Below are 24311 nucleotides of genomic sequence, written 5' to 3' on the forward strand. Positions count from 1 at the left end.
ATGTAAAGCAATGCCATTCTTCTCACTAAATTTATTTCATAAATAGTTGTTTTTCATTTTTCTGTTCCCTTATCTATAAATAGAGAATAAGAACTGTACAACCTTGAAAGATACAGCTTCCATAGTGGCTCTGGGCTTTGCCACATGGCTTGCTTTGGCCAGTGGGACACTAGTTAGTACAGTGCAAGCAGAGGCTTGAAAAATGCTACAATACTAGGGCTTATCCTCTTTCTTCTTCCGAAATGCAGTTGCTGGCCGGGCGCGGTGGCTCACGCCTGTAATCCCAGCACTTTGGGAGGCTGAGGCAGGCGGATAATGAGGTCAGGAGATCGAGACCATCCTGACTAACACAGTGAAACCCCGTCTCTACTAAAAAAAAAAAAAAAAATTAGCCAGGCATGGTGGCAGGCGCCTGTAGTGCCAGCTACTCGGGAGGCTGAGGCAGGAGAATGGCTTGAACCTGGGAGGCGGAGCTTGCAGTGAGCAGAGATTGCGCCACTGCCCTCCAGCCTGGGTGACAGAGTGAGACTTGGTCTCAAAAAAAAAAAAGAAAAGAAAAGAAAAGGAAATCCAGTTGCTATATAAAAAAAGTCCAGGTTAGCCTGATGGACACATGTGGCCCAGGAAACAGCCAGTCTTTCTAGCGAGGCTTGGACCATTCAGCCCAGTTACAAGACAACTGTAGCCACGACCCCAGGCAAGGCATACGTAAGAACGGCCCAGCTGAACCCAGTCCAAATGTCTGGTCCACAGAATTGTAAATTATTATTATTTTTTATTATTATTTATTTTTTGAGGAAGAGTTTCGCTCTTGTTGCCCAGGCTGGAGTGCAATGGCGTGATCTTGGTTCACTGCAACCTCTGCTTCCCGGGTTCAAGTGATTCTCCTGCCTCAGCCTCCCGAGTAGTTGGGATTACAGGCATGCACCACCATGCCAGGCTGATTTTGTATTTTTAGTAGAAACAGGGTTTCTCCATCTTGGTCAGGCTGGTCTCAAACTCCCGACCTCAGGTGATCCACCCACCTTGGCCTCCCAAAGTGCTAGGATTATAGGTGTGAGCCACCACACCCAGCCAAATTATTGTTTTAAACCACTAAATTTCAGGGTAGTTCTTAATGCAGCAGTAACTAATACACAAAATATCCATGTCCTATAATAATATCCGCATTTTTACCAAGTGGCCGTTTGTTTGAAAAAAACCATTTTTAAGGCCCAGTGCAGTGGTTCACACCTGTAATCCCAGCACTTTGAGAGGCCGAGGCAGGCAGGTCAGGAGTTCGAGACCAGCCTGGCCAACACAGAAAAACCCCATCTCTACTAAAAATATACAAATTAGCCGGACATAGTGGCGCGTGCCTGTAGTCCCAACTCCTCGGGAGGCTGAGGCAAGAGAATCACTTGAACCCAGAAGGCAGAGGTTGTGGTGAGCCAAGATTGCATCACTGCACTCCACCCTGGGCATCAGAGCAAGACTCTGTCTCAAAAAAAAAAAAAAAAAAAAAGCATTTTTTAAAAACAATGTAGAAATATTTTTAAAACTGTTTAAACTTAAATAACATTTGGTGTTGTTTATGTTTTTTACATATATGCATGTTAGACCAGTTCTCAAAGCACGGTCTGCAGATGCCTGAGAGTCTCCAAGGTCAAACTATTTTTATAATATTATCTTTCATTTTTCAAAGTGTTGACATTTGTATGGATGGTATGAAAGCAGTGATAAGTAAAATTGCTGGCAGCTGGGTGCAGTGGCTTATGCCTGTAATCTCAGCATTTTGGGAGGCTGAGGCAGGCGGATCAACCAAGGTCAGGGGTTCGAGACCAGCCTGGCCAACATGGTGAAATCCCGTCTCTACTAAAAATGCAAAAATTAGCCAAACGTTGTATCAGGTGGCTGTAATCCCAACTACTCGGGTGGCTGAGGCAGGAGAATTGCTTGAAACTGGGAGGTGGAGGTTGCAATCAGTCAAGATCGTGCCATTGCACTCCAGTCTGGATGATAATAGCGAGAATCCCTCTCAAAAAAATAAAAAATTAAAATTAAATAAATAAAATTGCTGGCACCTTAGTATTAATCAATGCAGTGGCACCAAACTGTACTAAAATATTGTATTCTTTGTCATATACCCATAGTTTGAAAAGAAGGCAGTTTCAATTAAGAATTTCCTTGATAAACCAGTAAAAGATATTAATTTTGTTACATTTTTACTTTGAGTACATGTTTTTAATATTCTGTGTGACTAAACAGGTAGTAGCATAATGTACTTCTACATACCAAAGTATGATAGTTGTCTTGAGGAAAAGCACCTGTGTGACTGAATTATGAGCTCAATTCGTCATTTTTTTCTTTCTCTTTTTGAGATGGAGTCTCACTCTCCTCTGGGGTTCAAGCAATTCTCCTGCCTCAGCTTCCTGAGCAGCTGGGATTACAGGTGTGTGCCACCACACCCAGCTAATTTTTGTATTTTTAGTAGAGACAGAGTTTCATCATATTGGTCAGGTTGGTCTTGAACTCCTGACCTCGTGATCTGCCTGCCTGGGATCCCAAAGTGCTGGGATTACAGATGTGAGCCACCGCACCCAGCCTCTTTTCTTTTCTTTTTGAAACAGAGTCTCACTCTGTCACCCAAGGCTGGAGTGTGGTGGCGCTCTCAGCTCACTGCAACCTCTACCTCCTGGGTTCAAGCAATTCTTCTGCCTCAGCCTCCCGAGAACCTGGGATTATAGGCATGATTATAGGCACTACCATGCCAACTAATTTTTTGCATTTTCAGTAAAGACAGGGTTTTACCATGTTGGCCAGGCTGGTTTGGAACTCCTGACCTAAAGTAATATGCCTGCCTCAGCCTCCCAAAGTGCTGGGATTACAGGCGCAAGCTACCATGCCTGGCCTAATTAGCCGTTTTTTTCAAAGAAAACCATTTTGACGAGAAAGAACACTGACCAACTATAGTTATTTAGACTTAAATGTTTAGCAGACATTTTCTCAAAAATGAACCAAGGGAACTTGTCAGTTCAAGGAAAATGACACATTTGTTGTCAATGACAGAATTTGAACTTTTAAGCAAAAATTAGAATTTAGAAAACTTTTATTTGCCACCATGATCTTCAGTGCTTTCCAATAGTTAAAAGACTTTTCTACTGAGATCAGTAGTGATTTTAAGGAATGTGATTTAATGTTGTATAATGAAATCTGTTAACGTTTGGAAGATTTGCATAACTCAGCGAACCAGTGTTTTCCAAATAACCAATGCATCACGTTATGTGGGGAAAAGATCCCTATGGACAGAACAATGGATTTTATGGAGTACAAAATGTCATTGATATGGCTTCAGATTCCACATGCAATTACCCTTTAAGAAACTACCACTTTTCAAGTTTTAATGGGATATTAGAAACTGTCTGAAAGGCTATTAAAATTTTTCTTCCTTTTCCTACTACATATCTGTGTGAGGCTGCATTTTATTCCTTGGCTTCAATCAAAACCTATCAAAACAGACTGAACACAGAAGCACGTGAGTATACAGGTGTCTTCTATTAAGCTAGACTTTAAAGAAATTTGCAAAGTTGTAAAACAATGTCATTCTTTTTGCTAAATGTATTTTGTAAATGGTTATTCTTCATAAAAATATTTGTGTTAATATGTAATAGTTATGTTATTTTTTAACGAATAAATAAATATTAAGAGTATAAAGGGGCCGGGCGCGGTGGCTCAAGCCTGTAATCCCAGCACTTTGGGAGGCCGAGACGGGCGGATCACGAGGTCAGGAGATCGAGACCATCCTGGCTAACATGGTGAAACCCCGTCTCTACTAAAAAATACAAAAAACTAGCCGGGCGCGGTGGCGGGCGCCTGTAGTCCCAGCTACTCGGAAGGCTGAGGCAGGAGAATGGCGTGAACCCGGGAGGCGGAGCTTGCAGTGAGCTGAGATCTGGCCACTGCACTCCAGCCCGGGCGACAGAGCGAGACTCCGTCTCAAAAAAAAAAAAAAAAAAAAAAAAAAAAAGAGTATAAAGGGGTCCTCAAACTAAAAAGTTTGAGTACTGTACCCTCATAACTTCTCTGGGAAGTAGAAGTGGTTTAACCTACTTTTTACAGATGAATAAATAGGCTCTGCAAAGTTAAGTAACTTGCCCAAGATTCCCAGAGCACCGTGACTGACTGCACATGAGAAACACCAGGGAGCTTTTAAAAATTCCCATTAAGTGTTCTCGGATGGGGAGCAGGTATTTCTTTTTAAGGTCCCAGGTAATTCTCATTTGCAGATGGGGTCAAGGAACCACTGTCTATTAGGTGTCAAGTCTCCCAAACACCAATCTGATTAGTAAGTCTACAAACTATATTTTCTTGTATATTTAGACCACATCATTGTAGGTTCTGAATTCACCCAAAGACCACACAAAGTTAAAAAAAAAAAAAAATTCTACTGGATTTCATTTTACTTACAGGATTCTTGCTTTGCCACTCAACAGGATAGTTGTAATCTTGCATGATCCAGGGATGGTTCAATAGATTTTTCATAGAAATCCGTTTCTTTGGGTCCACCTAGTGGCCATTAAAAAGTAGTTAGAGATTAACATTTCAAATACAGAACATAGAACACCTTTCCTCCTGAGAACTAAAAATGCATCAGAACAGATGTAAACTTTATCATCACAAAAATGCTGTCAAAGTCCTTAAAATGGCCTTGGAATAAATTCTTTTAAAAAGGCAACAGAGGCAAGAAAACTATAGCAAACAACACAGGCTTAGAAGATAAATGTTTAACAAACATGAACTTCATTGGTATGGACATTATTCATGAAGTTCAGTCAATCTATTGTATGATGTAATAGTCTTTTGCTGGAAAACCTATTCACGGGAAATATTCACCAATTTAACATTCAAGCAGCCACAATGCAGGGCATTCATACTAAATAGGCAATCTCTACCTCCAATGAGCTTACAATCACACAGAACAAGTTGAAAAGCACACCTTTCCATTTGTAATTTTCAAATGTAAGGAGAGAAAAATTAATCAACAAAGATTTAAGGTTTTTTTGGAGTCTAGAAGAAAGAGTAAGGCATTTTCAATCTCATTACGGAGATTTGGTGGTCTGGCCCTACTTAATCAAGGTGAGTGAGTCTGAGGTAAATTTTGAATAAAAGATGGAGATGACTTAATAGATGGAAAAAACAGAAGATATTCTGAATACATAATGAAAAAAAAATTGCACTAATAAGATACTCAGATTTTCAAAGTGTTTCCTATCAATCTCACTTTGTCCTCATACTACTACATAGCAGTGAGGCCAGGCTCAGAACCCCCATTTTATAGATCAGACTAGGTGATACATTGATTAACTGGTAGAGTGCTTACCTAGGCTTCAGCACTCCTATCTTTCACCCTCAGAGGCTCATTCCACTACAACTGTGGTTCTCAAAGTGTGGCCCCAAGACCTGCAGCATCAGCATCTTCTGGGAGCTTGTTAGAAATGCAAAATTTCAGTCCTGCCCCAAATCTATTGAATTACACACTCTGGGGCTGGAGTTCAGCAATCTGTATTTTAACAAGCCTGGGGTAATTCTGATATCTGCTGAAGTTTGAGAACCACTGCACTAGGTAACAGGGCCCATTCAATAGCACGTCAACTCATTCAAGCATTTATTACCTTTAATTAATTAAATAAACATTAATTAATATTCAAGCATATATCTACTAACATACTTAATGTGCAAGAGTTGGGAACAGGCGGGACGCCATGGCTCATACCTGTAATCCCAGCACTTTCGGAGATCGAGGCAGGCAGATTGCTTGAGCTCAGGAGTTAAAAACCAGCCTGGGCAACAGAGCGAAACCCCATCTCTACAAAAAATATATGGTTTGCTGAAAGTAATTATAAGGAATGAAATGATAAATAAAATTTAAAAACAACCAAAAAAAAAGAAAACTAAAGAAAGAACACAAAAAATTAGTCAGGTGTGATGGTGTGTACCAGTGGTCTCAGCTGCTCGGGAGGCTGAAGTAGAAGGATCACTTGAACCTGGGGGTCGAGGCTGTAGTGAGCCAAGATCATACCACTGGATTCCAGCCTGGGTGACAGAGTAAAACCCTGTCTATAAATTTTTTTTTTTTTTTTTTTTTTAAAGAGGCCAGGCTGGGCATGGTGGCTCACACCTGTAATCCCAGTACTTTGGGAGGCCAAGGCGGGTGGATCACCTGAGGTCAGGAGTTCAAGACCAGCCTGGACAACATGGTGAAACCCCATCTCTACTAAAAGTACAAAAACTGGCCAGGCATGGTGGCACACGCCTGTAATCCCAGCTACTTGGGAGGCTGAGGTACAAGAACCGCTTGAACCTGGGAACCCAGGAAGCGGAGGTTGCGGTGAGCTGAGATCGCACCATTGCACTCCAGCCTGAGCAACAAAGCAAAACTCTGTATCAAAAACAAACAAACAACAACAACAACAAAAAGCCAGTGGCTCATGCCTGTAATCCCAGCACTTTGAATTTTGAGAGTCCGAGGCAGGCAGAATACGTGAGGTCAGGAGTTCGAGACCAGCCTGGCTAACGTGGAGAAACCTGTCTCTACTAAAAATACAAAAACTAGCCAGGCATGGTGGCACACGCCTGTAGTACTAGCTACTCAGGAGACTGAGGCAGGAAAATTACTTGAACCTGGGAGGCAAAGTTTGCAGTGAGCCAAAATCACGCCACTGCACTCCAGCCTGGGCAACAGAGGGAGACTCCGTCTCAAAAAGACAAAAAACAAAAAAAACAGTTGGGGCCAGGTATAGTGGCTCATGCCTGTAATCCCAGCATTTTGGCAGGCTGAGGCAGGCAGATACCTTGAGGTCAGGAGTTCGAGACCAGCCTGGCCAACATGGCAAAACTCCGTCTCTACTAAAAATACAAAGATTAGCTAGGCAAGGTGCTTCACGCCTGTAATCCCACCTACTTGGAAGGCAGAAGCAGAAGAATAGCTTGAACCCAGAAGGCAAAGTTTGCAGTGAGCCAAGATCGTGCCACTGCACTCCAGCCTGGGGGTCTTCTAAGGAGTGACACTCTATCTCCATCAATCAATCAATCAATCAATTAATACTTTGGGATTAAAAGAGAGTGGAACAAGAGCTAGTTAGAGAAAACACACAGTGCTCAAAAAAAAGTTAGAAAAACCACACCAGCTACGACATATGGTAGGTGTCTAAAACAAATTAGGTTTACAACATAATTAAGAAAGGATCTAATAGAGGATATTTTCAAGGTAGATATGAGTGGGATTTTTTTCAAGCTAATAGGAAATGATGTAGCACCACAGATATCTTAAAAGTTGAACCAAACAATTACAATAGACTTCTATTATTTAAAAATAAAGTTTACCTGCAGCATTTGTTGAAGAAGCAGAATGCTACTGGGAGAGAGCCACTTGGGAACATCATATTTTCCTCTCTACAAAAAACAAAACATTTAAGAGGTTCAGGTTCAATCAGCCTTGACACAAATTCCTTAGGTAATAACATGCTGGAGGTTTACTTTTAAGCTTGAAAACTTCTCCCAACTACAATACTTGGTAAACATTATTAACTAAAAAAAATCAATTTCTTGGCTGGGAGTGGTGGCTCACACCTGCAATCCCAGCACTTTGGGAGGTCAAGGCAGGCAGATCACCTGAAGTTAGGAGTTCAAGACCAGCCTGGCCAACGTGGTGAAACCCCGTCTCCACTAAAAATACAAAAATTAGCCAATTGTGGTGGCAAGCGCCTGTAATCCCAGCTACTCAGGAGGCTGAGGCAAGAGAATCACTTGAACCCGGGAGGCGGAGGATGCAGTGAGCCAAGATCGCGCCTCTGCACTCCAACCTGGGTGACAGAGCGAGACTCCATCTCAAAAATAAAATAAAATAAAATAAAATAAAATAAAATAAAATAAAATAAAAAAATCAAAGAACAAAATCGAGCATATTAAATACTATCATTGCCTCTAAATTACCCACATATCAGAGAAGGGCTAGAGCACAAAGAACGTAACCGCAGAAAACATAAATGTAATACGGCTTTGGAATCTGTAGTATTAAAGGGACAGCAAGTAAACACTGTAGTCCATTTTTGTACTGCTGAAACAAGTATTAGTCTATAATCTCAGAGCAATTATCAGTTGACAAAATGAAGCAGCAGAAAAGCATATTTGGTGACAGGACATAGGCTATGGTTAAAAACAGGTCATCCACAAAACAGAATTTACAATCTTTGAGGAAAACTAGTGAAAGCCACTTTCTAAGTTAAATACCTCTTTTAGGACTAAAAGAGACTAAGAAGGCAAATGTATACAACCTAGTATACTCAGAAATTATGGCCAGCAAGTCATCAAAGATAAGATCAGGGACTTGGCTAAACACTAACACATGATAGAATATCTCTTATAAACCTGCCACACACATCCTCTTTCCCAATTCAGAGGAAGCAATACTACAGTTTCTCACAGCAGAAATCACATTGTTTAATGATGCTAAGAAAACAGGTTATTTGAGAAAAATTGATTGAACTGTAACTCACAGAACATACCAAAATTAATTCCACCCAGATTAAATGAAAATACAAAACCAGGCTGGGCACGGTGGCTCACAACTATAATCCCAGCACTTTGGGAGGCTAAGGCAGGTGGATCACGAGGTCAGGAGTTCCAGACCATCCTGGCTAACAAAGGGAAACCTCGTCTCTACTAAAAATACAAAAATTAGCTGGGCGTGGTGGCAGGCACCTGTAGTCCCACCTACTCGGGAGGCTAAGGCAAGAGAATTGCTCGAACCCAGGAGGCAGAGGTTGCAGTGAGCTGAGATTGCACCACTGCAGCACTCTAGCCTGGGCGACAGAACAAGACTCTGTCTCAAAAAAGAAAGGGAAATACAAAACAAAACCATAAGAGTACTTAAAGAAAGCATGAGTGATTATTTTTATAATCTTTCTAGACATGACAGCAAAGCCAACCACTATAAAGAATAATATATGACAAAATTAACATTTGATATTTCTGTATAACAAAACATCATTGGTCGGGCATGGTGGCTCATGCCTGTAATCCCAGCACTTTGGGAGGCCGAGGTGGGTGGATCAAGAGGTGGTCAAGAGATCAAGACCATCCTGGTCAATATGGTGAAATCCTGTCTCTACTAAAAATACAAAAATTAGCCGGGCATGGTGGCACACACCTGTAGTCCCAGCTACTCGGGAGGCTGAGGCAGAAGAATTGCTTGAATCCGGGAGGTGGAGGTTGCAGCGAGCCGAGATCATACCACTGCACTCCAGCCTGCCAATAGAGCAAGACTCCGTCTCAAAAAAAAAAAAAAAAATCATTAACAAAGTTAACAACAAATTGAGAAAAAGCCTTTTCCAAAGGTCACAGGCAACTGTCAGACTACTGCTGACTTCCAGAGAGTCGGCTAGAGCATCTAAAACCCCCACTTCCCAGGGATAGGCATGGAGCCCAGGCAGCAGTGAGCCTTCAGGTTGGGGTCCAGTTGGCCGTACATGAGGCTTGGTAGGGAAAAATAAATTCAAAGTTTCATTGCTATAATTCAAAAACAAACTCTGAGCCAGGCACAGTGGCTCATGTCTGTAATGCCAGCACTTTGGAAAGCCAAGGTCAGGAGTTTGAGACAAGCCCAACCAACATGGTGAAACCTTGTCTCTACTAAACACAAAAAATTAGCCAGGCATGGTGGCCCATGTCTGTAATCCCACCTATTTGGGAGGCTGAGGCAGAAGAATCACTTGAACCCAGGAGGTGGAGGTTGCAGTGAGCAGAGATTGCACCATTGCATTCCAGCCTGGGCAACAAGAGTGAAACTCCATCTCAAAAACAAAACAAACAAAAAAACTTTGTTAGTTTCTGTCTCTGGCAAGTGCTAAGGTGCCCTGGCAAGGTATAAATAAGAATGAGCTCTCAGGCTGGGCGCTGTGGCTCACGCCTGTAATCCCAACACTTTGGGAGGCCAAGGCGGGTGGATCACCTGAGGTCAGGAGTTTGAGACCAGCCTGACCAACATGGAGAAACCCCGTCTCTACTAAAAATACAAAATTAGCCAGGTGTGGGGCAGGCACCTATAATTCCTAGCTACTCAGGAGGCTGAGATAGGAGAATTGCTTGAAGCTGGGAGGCGGAGGTTGCAGTGAGCCGAGATCACGCCATTGCACTCCAGCCTGGGCAACAAGAGCGCAACTCTTGTCTCAAAAAACAAAAAAAAAGGGCTCTCTGGGTAATATTGAGTGCTTTAGATAAAGGGAATAAAAATGTAATAATATTAAAAGGCATTTGTAAAATGAAAGCTACTGTTCTTCCTAGGAAACACTCATAGGTCAGTGTGTCTACTCTCATCAGAGAGGTTGATTTTTGACCCTTTCTTTTTAGATTCATTGTTTGACAATGCTTCTCTGGGACTTTGATTATTTCTTTAACATAATCAAAAGCCAGCCTGCCTTAACATCTTAGGACTCTGAGTGATCCATACCTGTCTATTTTCTCTTTCATCTTTAAGGTGGACTGATTCTGTAAGAATTATATCCTACACAGTTCATAAGAACAGAGAACCCCAATGCCAGTACAAGTCAATGGCTTCCTCACCTACCTGCCTCCATCCTTCTAGCCGCATTCATTTACAGTTGGCGTGTGTGTGTGTGTGTGCGCGCGCGTGCTTGTGATTGTCCTTGTCTCCCTTGTGTTCCCAGACTAAACTGAGGGTTGGGCTGCTACTTCTTTTCTTTTGTTTTTTGTTTTTTTTTTTCTGGAGATGGAGTTTCACTCTTGTTGCCCAGGCTGGAGTGCAATGGCGCGATCAGCCTTCGCCTCCTGGGTTCAAGCAATTCTCCTGCCTCAGCCTCCAGAGTAGCTGGGATTACAGGTGCCTGCCACCACACCTGGTTAATTTTTTGTATTTTTAGTAGAGATGGGGTTTTGCCATGTTGGTCAGGCTGGTCTCAAACTCCTGACCTCAGGTGATCCGCCCACCTCAGCCTCCCAAAATGCTGGGATTACAGCCGTAAGCCACCTCGCCCAGCCTCTTGGGCTGCTATTTCTTGTGGCCCAATAACAAGATGTAGATGAACTGCAGAGGAAGAATTTTTATCTCTGTAACCAGCCACAGGGAAAAGGCCTGGAAATTATCGCCAGACCAACTCAAAATTACCAAGTTTTCCAGAGCTTATATATCTTCTAAGCTATATGTCTACATGTAAGTGTGTATTTATCTAAAAACATAAGTGATTAACTTATTTTAAGCTATAACTAAGGTCTGAGTCCCGAAGACCTTCTGGAGCCTCAATAAGTTTACTTAATCTAAATGGGTCTAGGTGCTGGGGTGATTACCCTTATCTTGTATCCTGCTAAATCATAAAGGTTTGGGGAGTTCCTTTAGACTCCAATGAAATTTTTTGTGCAGGCCTGGGGAATTTCTTCAGACCCCCAATATAATTTGTTTAATCCTAAAAGGGTCCTGATAAGAATTCCTTCGTTATCTTGCTATGCTTCAAGGCCCTGGAAAAGCGTAGGCAAAACTCTTGGTGGGCTCTTTGTTATACTCCAGCCTTGGTATAAGGGCACTGGCTCAATCAGCTTTTAATGTATAACCTAGCTGCTCAGTCAGTGCTGAGACAGTTGTAATAGAGGCCTGCATTAGTGAGACCTGGCCTGCCACACTTCTAGAATCCTTATTCAGTGCATTTTGTCTTTCATTCATTTTGGAGACCCTCTGGAGTTTGTCATAGACCAGTTCCTAATTATATCATAAACAATTCTGTGATGAATGTTATTCTTCATAATTTTTTTTTTTTTTTTTTGAGATGGAGTCTCATGGTACAATCTTCGCTCACTGCAACTTCTGCCTTCCGGGTTCAAGCCATTCTTCTGCCTCAGCCTACTGAGTAGCTAGGATTACAGGTGTGCACCATCATGCCTGGCTAATTTTTGCATTTTAAGTAGAGACAGGGTCTCACCATGTTGGCCAGGCTGGTCTCAAACTGCTGACCTCAGGTGATCCACCCGCCTCAGCCTCCCAAAGTGCTGAGATTACAGGCATGAGCCACTGTGCCCTGCTCAAAGTTTGTTTTTGAACTACAGCAATGAAGCCTTGAATTCATTTCTCCCCACCATGCTTCATCTACAGCCAACTAGACCCCAACCTGAAGGCTCACTGCTGCCTGGGCTCCATGCCTATCCCTGGGAAGGAGGGGTTTTAGATGCTCTAGCCAGCTCTCTGGGAGTCAGCAGTAGTGAGTCACAGTTGCTGCATGACTAGCCCTGACCTACTTGGCCCCACTTTCATATCTGAGCTTTACTTTATTCCTGAGACCCAGGCTTTTCGTGATCCCAATCCTGAGGACTTGCCTTGTTCTCTTTCTTGGCAAGCTGCTTATTTGCCCGGCCTCAAATATTTCAGCTTGCTCTTGCCAGGGTCCCATAGAGAGTGGAGATCAGCTTGGAACAAAGAGCTTCCTATGTGCTGATCAAATGGCCATGAGCTGTCTGAGTCTCTGATCACAGCCTGCTCCTAGAGTGTCCTCTGCCAGCTTCACTCCCTGTACTCTGGGTGGTCTCCCCTCTGCTGTTTGCAAAGCTGTTTGCTACTTACTCTCTGGACACTAACTGTACTGGGTTGAACAGTATCCCTCCAACTGCGCAAGAATCCATTTCTGTTGTTTTAACCCATCACTCTCCAGTACTTTGTTACAACAACCCTAGGAAGCTCATACACTATCTATGAGGGTTTAGCTGCTTCACATCACCTCCCCGACACCAACATCTGCCCATCTCAAGGACAAGTCTGATTCCAGGTTTCAGCCCTTTCTGGTCTGCTCCAACACACAAATAACAGACCCATAACCAGATCTATCATAATCAAAAGACATTATGCCTTTAAATTCTGAAGCTATCGTAATAAGAGACATTATGCCTTTAAATTCTGAAAAGTACTCTTAACTAAAAGGAGTACTCCACAGAAACCAAATGTAAAAATACTCAGACCAAAGTACTAAAGAGAGATCTACCACACTGATTCCAAATTCCTCTTTGCCTTTTTATCACCCCTTTTAATCAACCTATTTTGAATTCTTAAAGTATCTTTTAATAGATTCCCCAGCTATAAGCTGGCACCATGGAAGCAATCCTATCCAGAAAGCAGCAGAAAAAAACAAGTGAATGAGAAGTGTGGTGTTTGGCACATTGGAATAGCAATGGATTGGAGTCATATATTATATTTGAATCCCAGTTCCACCTCTTACTGGCTCCATGGGCTTGTAAGAGTATTCCGTCTCTCTGGCCCCATTTCCTAAGAAAGGCTCTGAAGACAAATGCCTAGGTTCAAATCCAGGATCTACCTCTTACTAGCTATGTGACCTTATATAAGCTATTTAACCTTGCCGTGCTTTAGTTTCTTCATCTAAAAAAAAAAGTATAACAACAAAAATTAGCTGGGTGTGGTGGTGCATGCCTGTAGTCCCAGCTACTTGGGAGGCTAAGGCAGAAGAATCACTTGAACTCGGGAGGCGGAGGTTACAGTGAGCCGAGATCGCGCCACTGCACTCCAGCCTGGGCAAGAGAGTGAGACTCCATCTCAAAAAAAAAAAAAAAAAAAGAAGAAGTATAACAACAATACCTACTGCACAGAATTTTTGCTAGGATTCAATGATTTAGTATACATAAAGCACTTAGCACAGTGCCATGAACACAGTAAGAACTTGATAAATGTTAGCTTTGACTGCTGCTGATGATACTATTACTACCATTATTACTATCTGTAATACAACTAATGCCACTTACAGGATTATAAACCAAGACAATGTATGTGAAAGCACTTGGCATACTGCCTTGTACATAAGAAACAATAAATATGTGTTGAATCTGAAATAAATAGGAGGAGATAGGAATACTCAAAAAAGTAGTATTCCTTTTCTGAGGGCCAGAGATGGGCACATTGGCCAAAAGCCATATATCCAAAAGTGTTAAATACTCGGTGCAGCAAGAAAGGCTAAAGGCATTCTGAGGAATGTCATAGGCCTTCCCAATGGAGCACGGCCCCACTGCAGCTATCTCAGAATCTCAGGATTGTCTGGTAAGGTACACATCGTCTAGTCAAGCCCTGTTCACATCACCTCCTGAAATGTAGCCATCCACTTCCCCTATTTGGGCAGAACACCTCTGTAGAGTATCACTCACAAGTGGGTCATAAGGCTTCTGACTCATTACCATGTCCTGACATTCTCAACTTCATTCTCTGTGCTGAAATACTGGCCAAAATAGAGTTCAGAAACGAGCTCTGCTGCCAGGCTTAACCCAATCTCTTATTTGTACACCATGCTTTAAAATGCACAGAACACTTGTACATATATTTTACCCTGTATAGTAGGTAGGGACTATTAACCACATTATACAAATGGAGAAACCAAGTCTCAGCCAGGGAGATTAAGTACTTGTTCAATATTGTAGGGCACTGGGGATGATTTGTCCTACAAGGGGACATCTGGTAGTGTACGGAAACATTCTAAATTGTCACTACGTGGATATTACCCCTAGCAATTAGTGGATAAAGGTCATGGAGGCTGCTAACCATCCTATAATGCATGACAGTCCCCTACAACAACGAATTATGTGGTTCCAACGCCAACGGTGTTAATGTTGAGAAACACTGTTACAGAGCAAAAAAGGGTCAGAGATAGGACCCTTGTTTCTGCTATTCTTTAAAGAATTTGTGTTTGTTTATTTAAGGGACAATTACCTTACAAATAAGAGCAAGAAACAGATAACAGTGGAAGAATCCAAGTGAAGAGGGGGAGAAAAGATCTATGGACAAAGCAAAATAATCCTGGGAATTCCAGTGGCTTGAAATTGTTTGCTTTTCACACTGTTCTAAAAGAGGCAGGCCATCTCTCCAATACATAATCATAATGCTATAGTCAACTCTGTAATTGTAAAAATACAATTTCATAAAGAGACAACTTGCTCATTTTCTTTAAAATTATAAATTATAATTGTTAGGCAGCAATTTTATTTTCAAGCTACTCAATTTTCAATTGCTAAGTTATTTATACTTCCCTAATATTTGTATACCACAGCTGGAGTACAATCGTGCTTGTCTTTGAATGCAGTGACGACAAATGAATATAGGTGACATTAATAAGATTAATATTCAAGCCATTAGTAATCATGCTGGAAATTGCAGTTGAGCATTTTGGTTAAAATAGTCAACAAATGCAAAAGATAAACGAAGTCTGCCTTTTAAACAAGAGTTACATACGGTGCGTCAAATATTGCTGGGTTTTTCAATCAAACCAAGAACTGAGGAAAGTGTTATTCCCAAGTGAGGAATTTTAGAACATTCTAGGCAAAGATACATACTGCATGCAAGTGATACGACACCTTAATTAGATTCAACCAGCAGACTGTATTACACTGCGACTCGGAACAATAGTTCTGAGCCAAGATTACAATAAATTTCAAAATCTATAATGTGTGAAATTAAATTCTACAATAATGCATAAAAGTCCTAATTTGAATCAATTTTCAACTTGCAAATACATGAAAAACTAAAAAATGAAATTCAGGGTAGGAGAAACAAAGAATATACAAGTATCAGTAAATACTATTAATTAGGAAGGCCAAATTTCCACTGAACAAGAATTAGACATTTTCTACCATATTCATTCCACTGCAAAGATATTTAATTTTTCAAAAATATCAGAACTTGAATCTCACATATACTATTAGGATATACTTTTGTATTATTTTAAGGTAAGCTCTCTCCCTCAAAGGATTAATCTAGGATTCACTAGTGCATTCAAATAAATAAAAGTAGAAAACACTGAAGTTTGTATGTTGGTACATTCACCTTTTACTGATGAAACAATATATTGATAATAGTATGAATTTCATGGCTGCCATATGAATGTGAACTTGCAGTAACAACAAATGAAGACAAATAAACAGCACAGAGGATTAAGGTCCAGACAGGTAAAAAATATAGCAAAGGTTAGAGTTAAGTCAATAAATTAGGATCACCATGAATATAATGTAGTTCCATTTCAGTAAGGTATTAATAAGGTAAGGTATTCAGTCTCTCTGGCCCTGGATCCTAAGAAAGGCTCTGAAAGCAAATTGGCTAGGTTCAAATCCAGGAGCTACCTCTTACTAGCTGTGTGACCTTACACAAGCTATTTCACCTTGCTGTGCTTTAGTTTCTTCATCTAATAAAAGAAGTACAATAACAAAAATTAGCTAGGTGTGGGGGGTAAGTAAAATAACAGTTACTTATCTTATCTTTGTGGATAAGACTACAAAATCTTAGTTAAGTGTAACTGAAACAGAATAAAACTAAAAACCAATACTTGGAACACTTAGGGAGTGGTCCTGTTCTATTCAAGTTTTTTGTTTTGTTTTGTTTTGTTTTTTTCTGAGACAGAGTCTCACTCTGTCATTCAGACTGGAAGGCAGAGGCACGATGATCTCAATTCACGGCAACTTCCGCCTCCCAGGTTCAAGCAATTCCCCTGCTTCAGCCTCCTGAGTAGCTAGGATTACAGGCGTGCACCACTATGCCCAGCTAATTTTTTTTTTTTTTTTGAGACGGAGTCTCGCTCTGTCACCCAGGCTGGAGTGCAGTGGCTGGATCTCAGCTCACTGCAAGCTCCGCCTCCCGGGTTTAAGCCATTCTCCTGCCTCAGCCTTCCGAGTAGCTGGGACTACAGGCGCCTGCCACCTCACCCGGCTAGTTTTTTGTACTTTTTAGTAGAGACGGGGTTTCACCGTGTTAGCCAGGATGGTCTCGATCTCCTGACCTCATGATCCGCCCATCTCGGCCTCCCAAAAGTGCTAGGATTACAGGCCTGAGCCACCGCACCCGGCCTTTTTTTGTATTTTTAGTAGAGACGGGGTTTCACCGTGTTGGCCAGACTGGTCTCAAACTCCTGATCTCATGATCCGCCCACCTCAGTCTCCCAAAGTGCTGGGATCACAGGCGTGAGCCACTGCGCCCGGCCTCTATTCAGTTTTTCAATCAACAACTTAGTTTAGGGATATTTAAGAAATGTGCAAATGCTGGCAGGTGCAATGCTGGCAGAGACAGCTGTTATTACATGAGTGCAGAATCAAGATTCAAAATTTCAAAAAAAAGGAAAGCGGCTGGGTGAGGTGGCTCATGCCTGTAATCCCAGCACTTTGGGAGGCCGAGGCAGGCGGATCACAAGGTTAGGAGTTCGAGACCAGCCTGGCCAATATAGTGAAACCCCATCTCTACTAAAAATACAAAAATTAGCTGGGTGTGGTGGCGGGCGCCTGTAGTCCCAGCTACTCTGGAGGCTGAGGCAGGAGAATCGCTTGAACCCAGGAGGGGGAGGTTGCAGTGAGCTGATATCGCACCACTGCACTCCAGCCTGGGCAACAGAGAGAGATTCCGTCTCAAAAAAAAAAAAAAAAGAAGAGAATGCTAGGCTGAAACAAGAAGAACTGAATGTGAAGAAACAGAAGTCAAAGAACTTATGGCTACTCAGAGCTGGAATGGATCTTGAAAATAATTGATTACTGCAATGCTCTAACGCTGCTGATGAAGTAAACAAGGACCACTAAGTACCCTTCCGGGGTTACACCTAAAATGCGTGGGAAAGCCGATGCACAGTAATACCTAAATGAATTAGGAGAACTAACTTGTAGCCTTAGTAAATCAGAAAAGATGGGATGTCTGGGAATATTCCCAAATTAATAGGCACAAAAAGATGCTTGGGATGGGGATCCTTCCTCCTTTAGGCATCTGTGATTCTCAGATGACTAGCAACTACAGAGCTGAGAAACAATATTTATTTCATAGTGGTTATGAGAGTGGGCTCCCAGCTTGACTGCTAGGGTTCAAATCCCAGCTCTGCTACTCACTAGCTATAAGACCCTGAATAAGTTATTTAAGGTCTCTGTCCCTTTGTTTCTTTATCTGTAAGAGGAAGACAATAATAGCAACCACCTCATTTAGAGCAGAGCCTGGTAAGTAACAAAAGCTCATGCATGTTAAGTATTATTTTTGTGACAATAGAATGAGAATATGCATGCCAGCAAATATTTTATTTTTTCTGAGCAACCATGTGCAAGAGCCACAAAGATATGCAACACACACACTTCAGAAAACTCTATCCATTTGGAGGGGGGAAACAAGGAAGTAGAGAAAAAAGCAGAAAGAATTAAAACAACCAAAAGAGTGTTGCAGATGCTCTAGATGGAAGAGATTTCATTCAGCACAACTCAAACACAGAACTGCATTTCTGGACACCTAAGACTTAGACCTGGTCTGCAGGTCGGCATCTCCCCCACTTTCTACATCAGTTTTTGGGGGTTCAAAACTCACTGAAAACTTTATCATTCCATTTTTTAAAAAATCCACATAACACTTCATTTTGTTTTACATAACATACATCTTTATCAAGACTTTTTATGGTCAAGGTGAATATTCAAAATCTTAGCTGGATAAAATGACTCTAGTTATCCTTTATGGCACAGTATCTCATAACCAAGAAGTAAAGTATGGTTAGAAGGCTCAATATTTACAGAAGAATGCCAATCCTAGCCCCAGTTATACTCACGGCCCCTCTTGTTCTTATTCAGCATCATAGAATACCCATAACTTCAAGTAATTTCCAGGTAGAATAATCCCTAATTGACTGACACTTAATAACTTGGCTGAGAGGTATTATACTTATCAAGGGACTGCCTAAAGAATATGTAGTTACGCCAGGCACAGTGGCTCATGCCTGTAATCCCAGCACTTTGGGAGGCTAAGGCAGGTGGATCATTTGAAGTCAGGAGTTCAAGACCAGCCTGACCAACATGGTGAAACACTGTCTCTACTAAAAATACAAAAATTAGCCAGGTGTGGTCGTACACGCCTGTAATCCCAGCTGGGAGGCTGAGGCAGGAGAATTGCTTGAACCGGGAGGTGGAGGTTGCAGTGAGCTGAGATCACGCCACTGCACTCCAGCCTGGGCAACAGAGCAAGACTCCGTCTCAAAACAAACAAACAAACAAAAAACGTAGAGTTAACCATTTACTCATTCTTGATTGGCAGTCTTCAAAGTTGGGGCATCTGTACCACAGAGGATATGCAAGATGATCACTGAGGTGTGGAAAGAATATATTAAGACTTCTATTTATATTCATTTTCTACCTAATAAATAAGAAATTGAGCTTTGTTAATATTTAGTATATGGATCGGCACTGGTACGCTCACTAGTCCCTATATAACCTACATTATGAGATACTTTTAAGAAAGAATGGTATTGCAAAGCACTGTGCTTTACAGGAGCACAGTTAAATGGATTTACAGATTATAGTATACAGTTTAATGAAGCTAAATCCTCATTGAATAGACAAGTGGCTGAAGACTCTTGCAAAGAAACCACAGACTGAAGACTATGAATACAAGCAAACAGTAATGGAGCTGACTTTTAGTATATCAACCAAAACACAAAGTTAAAAAAAAGACCTAATTAGATTTAACAAGTTGTCTGCAAAACTTGAAATTAGCAAGACTATTTTAAATAAGGACTTATATACACTATTGTTAACAATGAACCTTAAATCTTAAGTATATATAGCTATATTGCCATCACAATTCTATTTTCTTTTCTTTTTTTTTTTTTTTGAGAAGGAGTCTCTCTCTGTCACCCAGGCCAGAGTGCAGTGGCGCGATCTCAGCTCACTGCAACCTCTGCCTCCCGGATTCAAATGATTCTCATGCCTCAGCCTCCAAAGTAACTGGGATTACAGGCATGCACCACCACGACCAGCAAACTCTTGTACTTTTAATAGAGATGGGGTTTCACCATACTGGCCAAGCTACTCCTGGCCTCAAGTGATCTGCCCATCTTGGCTTCCCAAAGTGTGGGGATTACAGGCGTGAGCCACTGGGCCTGACTTTCTTTTTTTTTTTTCTTTTTTTAAGATGTGGGGAATGTAGCCTGAGCTGGAGTGCAATGGTGCAATCATAGCTCGCCGCAGCCTTGAACTCCTAGGCTCAAGCAATCCTCCCACCTCAGTCTTCTAAGTAGCTAGGACTAAAGACAAATGCCACCATGCCCAGCTAATTTTATTTTTTGTAGAGACAGAGTCTCACTACATTGCCCAGGCTGGTCTCAAACTTCTGGCGTTAAGCCATGTCCCTGCCTCAGCTTCCCAAAGTGGTGGGATTACAGGCATGAGCCACCACACCTGGCCTACAATTAGATCTTTAAAATCCAGAATCCAGAATATGAAAGCAAATCTCTACAGTTTTGTTTTTTTTTAATGATGTTTAAAGTCAAGAAAACACACTAAAGCAAATTCTAGATGCATCAAACATTTAAACATTTTTAAAAAGTGAAACCATAAAAGCACTAGAAGAAAACATGGACATTTAAAAAAATAAAGTCAAAAAGCTCTTCCAAATATGACAATAAAAAATTGACAGGCTGGGCACAGTGGTTCATGCCTATAATCCCAACATTTTGGGAGGCCAAGGTGGGAGGATCACTTGAGGCCAGAGACAAGCCTCAGCAACACAGTGAGACCCTATCTCTACAAAAAATATTAGCCAAGTGTGGTGGAGCACGCCTGTAGTTCCAGCTACTCAGGAGGCTGAGGCGGGAGGATCACTTGAGCCCAGCAGACTGAGGCTGCAGTGAGCTATGACTGCACCACTGTACTTCAGCCTGGGTGACAGAGCAAGACCTTGTCTCTAAAAAAAAAAAAAAAGAAAGAAAAAGACTGATGAATTCCACTAAAAACAAAAAATTCCTGCAGAGCAAAAAACAAGTCTTAAACATAACGATCAAAAACAGTGATACACTGTATTGGTGGGGGATATGGAGAAACTGGCATTATTATGCTACTGTTGGTAGTTGCATAAACCAATACGACTTTACTAGGAAGCAATTTGGCGATATCTATCAAATTACTAATTCACATGCCTTTGACCCAACAACTGTTCTAGAAATTTTCTTACAGATTTATTATATTCACAATGTACAAATTACTACTTGGAAATTACTTAAACGTCCATTAACCTAGGACTGGTTAAATAAATTATGGTACATGCATACACTACAATTCTATGCAGTCATAAAAAGAATGAAGAGGCTCTGAGCTGGGTATGAAGTGCTATGATTTCCAAGACACACTGCTAAGGGAGGAAAACAAGGTGCAGAACAGTGTTTATGGTACGCTACCATCTGTGTAAAAAAAAAAACAAAAAAAAACTGGGAAGGGGGTAACAGAAAGAGAAAATATATAAATATATAATTCCTTACATATGCAGACTAATGTCTGAAAAAAAATACATAAAAATCTGATAAACGTGGTAACAATGATTGCCTCTAAGAAACAGGTTTTATGGCCAGGCACGGTGGCTCACGCCTGTAATTCCAACACTTGGGACGCCGAGGCAGGCTGATCACCTAAGGTCAGGAGTTCGAGACCAGTCTGTCCAACATGGTGAAACCCCGTCTCTGCTAAAACTATAAAAATTAGCTGGGCGTGATGGTGGGAGCCTGTAATCCCAGCTACTCAGGAGGCTGAGGCAGCAGAATCGCTTGAATCTGGGAGGCAGAGGTTGCAGTGAGCCAAGATCACACCATTGCACTCCAGCCTGGGTGACAAAGTAAGACTCTGCCTCAAAAGAAAAAAAAAAAAAAGAGTTTCACATGCTAGATACCTTTAATAATTTTCCAACTTTCTAGCTACTCAGGTTACTCCCCTCATCCAATCCATCCACAAATCATGTTAGCTACACCTTCAAAAGACATCCAGACTGTTCTACATTCTGACTGTGGCGATGGTTATATGAACCTATACATGTTTTAGAATTCATAGACCTGTATATACAAAGGGTCAATTTTACTTTATGTTAATACAAAAATAATTTTTTAAAAAAGACATCCAGACCAGAAGCGGTAGCTCACGCCTGTAATCCCAGCACCTTGGGAGGCCGAGGCAGGTGAATCACCTGAGATTAGGAGTTCAAGACCAACCTGGCCAACATGGCGAAACCCCATCTCTACTAAAACTACAAAAATTAGCCACACGTGGTGGCAAGAACCTATAATCCCAGCTACTCGGGAGGCTGAGGCAGGAGAATCACTTGAACCCAGGAGGTGGAGGTTGCAGTGAGCCAAAATCGCACCACTGCCCTCCAGCCTGGGCGACGGGGTGAGCCTCCATCTCAAAAACAAAACAAACAAACAAACAAAGACATCTGTTGTCTACCCACTTTTTACCACCTCCACTGCCACCATCTCTTATCTGAATCATTACAATATCCTCCTGACCAGATGCCCTGGTTCTCTTCTTCATTTCCTACAGTCATCTCCACACAGCAGCCAGTGTGATCCTGTTAAAAACTAAACCAAATCATGTCCTCAAAAGCCTCCAATGGCTATCCACTTCACGTAGAAAAAATGCTAAAGTCCTTATGAGAGCCTACCCAGCCCAAAGCAGCTTGACCTCCTGTTCCCAAGGTTTCCTTTCCTACTGGCCTCCTCACTTACTAAACTCAGGCTGCATTGGCCCTCTCGCCCTCCCTTGACAACACCAGCTGTGTTCCTACCTCCCAGTCTTTGCTCTAGCTGCTCCCTCTGCCGGAAATATTTTTCTCCTAGATATCCACTTGACACTCTCACATCCTTCAAGTCTCCTTACACCTTGCCTCCATGAAGTTTATCCTGACTATCTTATTTAATCATGCAACCTACTGGACCTTTCCTCCACAACTCCCCCATCTGTACTCCTGATTCCTCTTTATCCTACTCAATTTTTTTCTCTTTTCCAAAGTACATATCATCTTTTAGTAAAATTTACTTATTAGGCTTATTGTCTTTCTCTATATCCCCACTACTAGAAGATAAACTCCACGAGGACAGGGATCTTTCATTTGTTTTATTCACAGATATACCCCACACATCTAGAAAAGTGCCTGGCAAATATTAGGTGTTTGGTAACTATTTTACTCCTCCCTGAGGTGAAATGACGTCGAATAAATGAGTAAATGAACACATAAACAAGGGGTTGTCTTTCTGATTAGAGAACATTTGAACAGAGACCTGAAAGAAGAGAGGGAACAAAGCATCTCTCCTGGAGAAAACCATTTCAGGGAAAAGGGTAAGTACAAATGCCCTGAGGCAGGCACACCTTAGCATGTTCCAGAAAAAGGGGAAAAAAGAAACAACAAGGAGAACAATGCGGGTGGCACAAGTGAGGCAGGAAGTAAACCACAAGGGCAGTGAGGTGATGGGTGGCCACATTACACGGGGGAAACCCCACAGCACACAGGGCAAACTCTGGCTTGTATGAGATGAGAAAGAGGCCACTAGAGAGCTTCAAATGAAATGTTATGATCTATGTTAGTTAAATGTTACATGTTAGTTAAAAATCTTTCCATAAAGAAGGCACAGGTGGAGCTGAACTTCCATCCACAAAATGTTAAGCTCTCCCAGGACAAGTAAAAGAAAGAATACTCCCCAATGTAACTTTATGGGGCTAATACAAATCATGAATCCAAAACCAAACGTACAAAGATAGTTCCCAAAAAAGCACCCATTAATTTTTGAGCCAATTTTAAGTCCTGGACAAAATACTAGCAAATCTCATTTAGAAATGCATATAATCCCAGCCTCTTTGGGAGGCCAAGGCAGGAGGATCACTTGAGGTCAGGAGTTCGAGAGCAGCCTGGCCAACATGGTGAAATCTCATCTCTACTAAACATACAAAGTTAGCTGGGCTTGGTGGCACTCGCCTGTAATCCCAGCTACTTGGGAGGCTGAGGCAGGAGAATCACTTGAACCCAGGAGGCAGAGCTTGCAGTGAGCCAAGATGGCGCCACTACACTCCAGCCTTGGCAACAGAGCAAGGCTTTGTCTCAAAAATAATTGCCAGATGTGGTGGCTCATGCCTGTAATCTCAGCATTTTGGAAGGCCGAGGTGTGTGGATCACTTGAGGTCAGGAGTCCGAGACCAGCTTGGCCAACATGGCAAAACCCCACTTCTACTAAAAATAAAAAAATTAGCCAGGCACAGTGGTGCATGATTGTAATCCCAGCTACTCAGGAGACTGAGGCAAGAGAATCGCTTGAATTGAGGAGGGGGAGGTTGCAGTGAGCTGAGATCGCGCCACTGCACTGCAGCCTGGGTGACGGAGTGAGACTCTGTCACAGAAAAAAACAAAAAACAAAAAAATAATAATAATAGCAGCCAGGCGCGGTGGCTCAAACCTATAATCCCAGCACTTTGGGAGGCAGAGACGAGCAGATCACGAGGTCAGGAGTTCAAGACCAGCCTGGCCA

The 24311-nt window shown here is 41.9% G+C and overlaps 1 protein-coding gene across 10 annotated transcripts in view; it reads right to left on the bottom strand.

Annotated features, from left to right (window-relative positions):
* Window positions 1–24311, bottom strand: part of MELK (maternal embryonic leucine zipper kinase) — a 110011-nt gene that overhangs the window by 44351 nt on the left and 41349 nt on the right. For all 10 annotated transcript variants that reach the window (XM_025360516.1, XM_025360512.1, XM_025360514.1 and 7 more), the window contains 2 exons: window positions 7363–7431; window positions 4447–4545 (listed from right to left, as the gene is read on the bottom strand). In XM_025360516.1, the coding sequence (XP_025216301.1) occupies window positions 4447–4545; window positions 7363–7431 (168 nt within the window). The remainder of the gene's footprint in view (window positions 1–4446; window positions 4546–7362; window positions 7432–24311) is intronic.

Source organism: Theropithecus gelada, chromosome 15 (assembly GCF_003255815.1).
Source record: "Theropithecus gelada isolate Dixy chromosome 15, Tgel_1.0, whole genome shotgun sequence".
Classification (NCBI taxonomy): domain Eukaryota; kingdom Metazoa; phylum Chordata; class Mammalia; order Primates; family Cercopithecidae; genus Theropithecus; species Theropithecus gelada.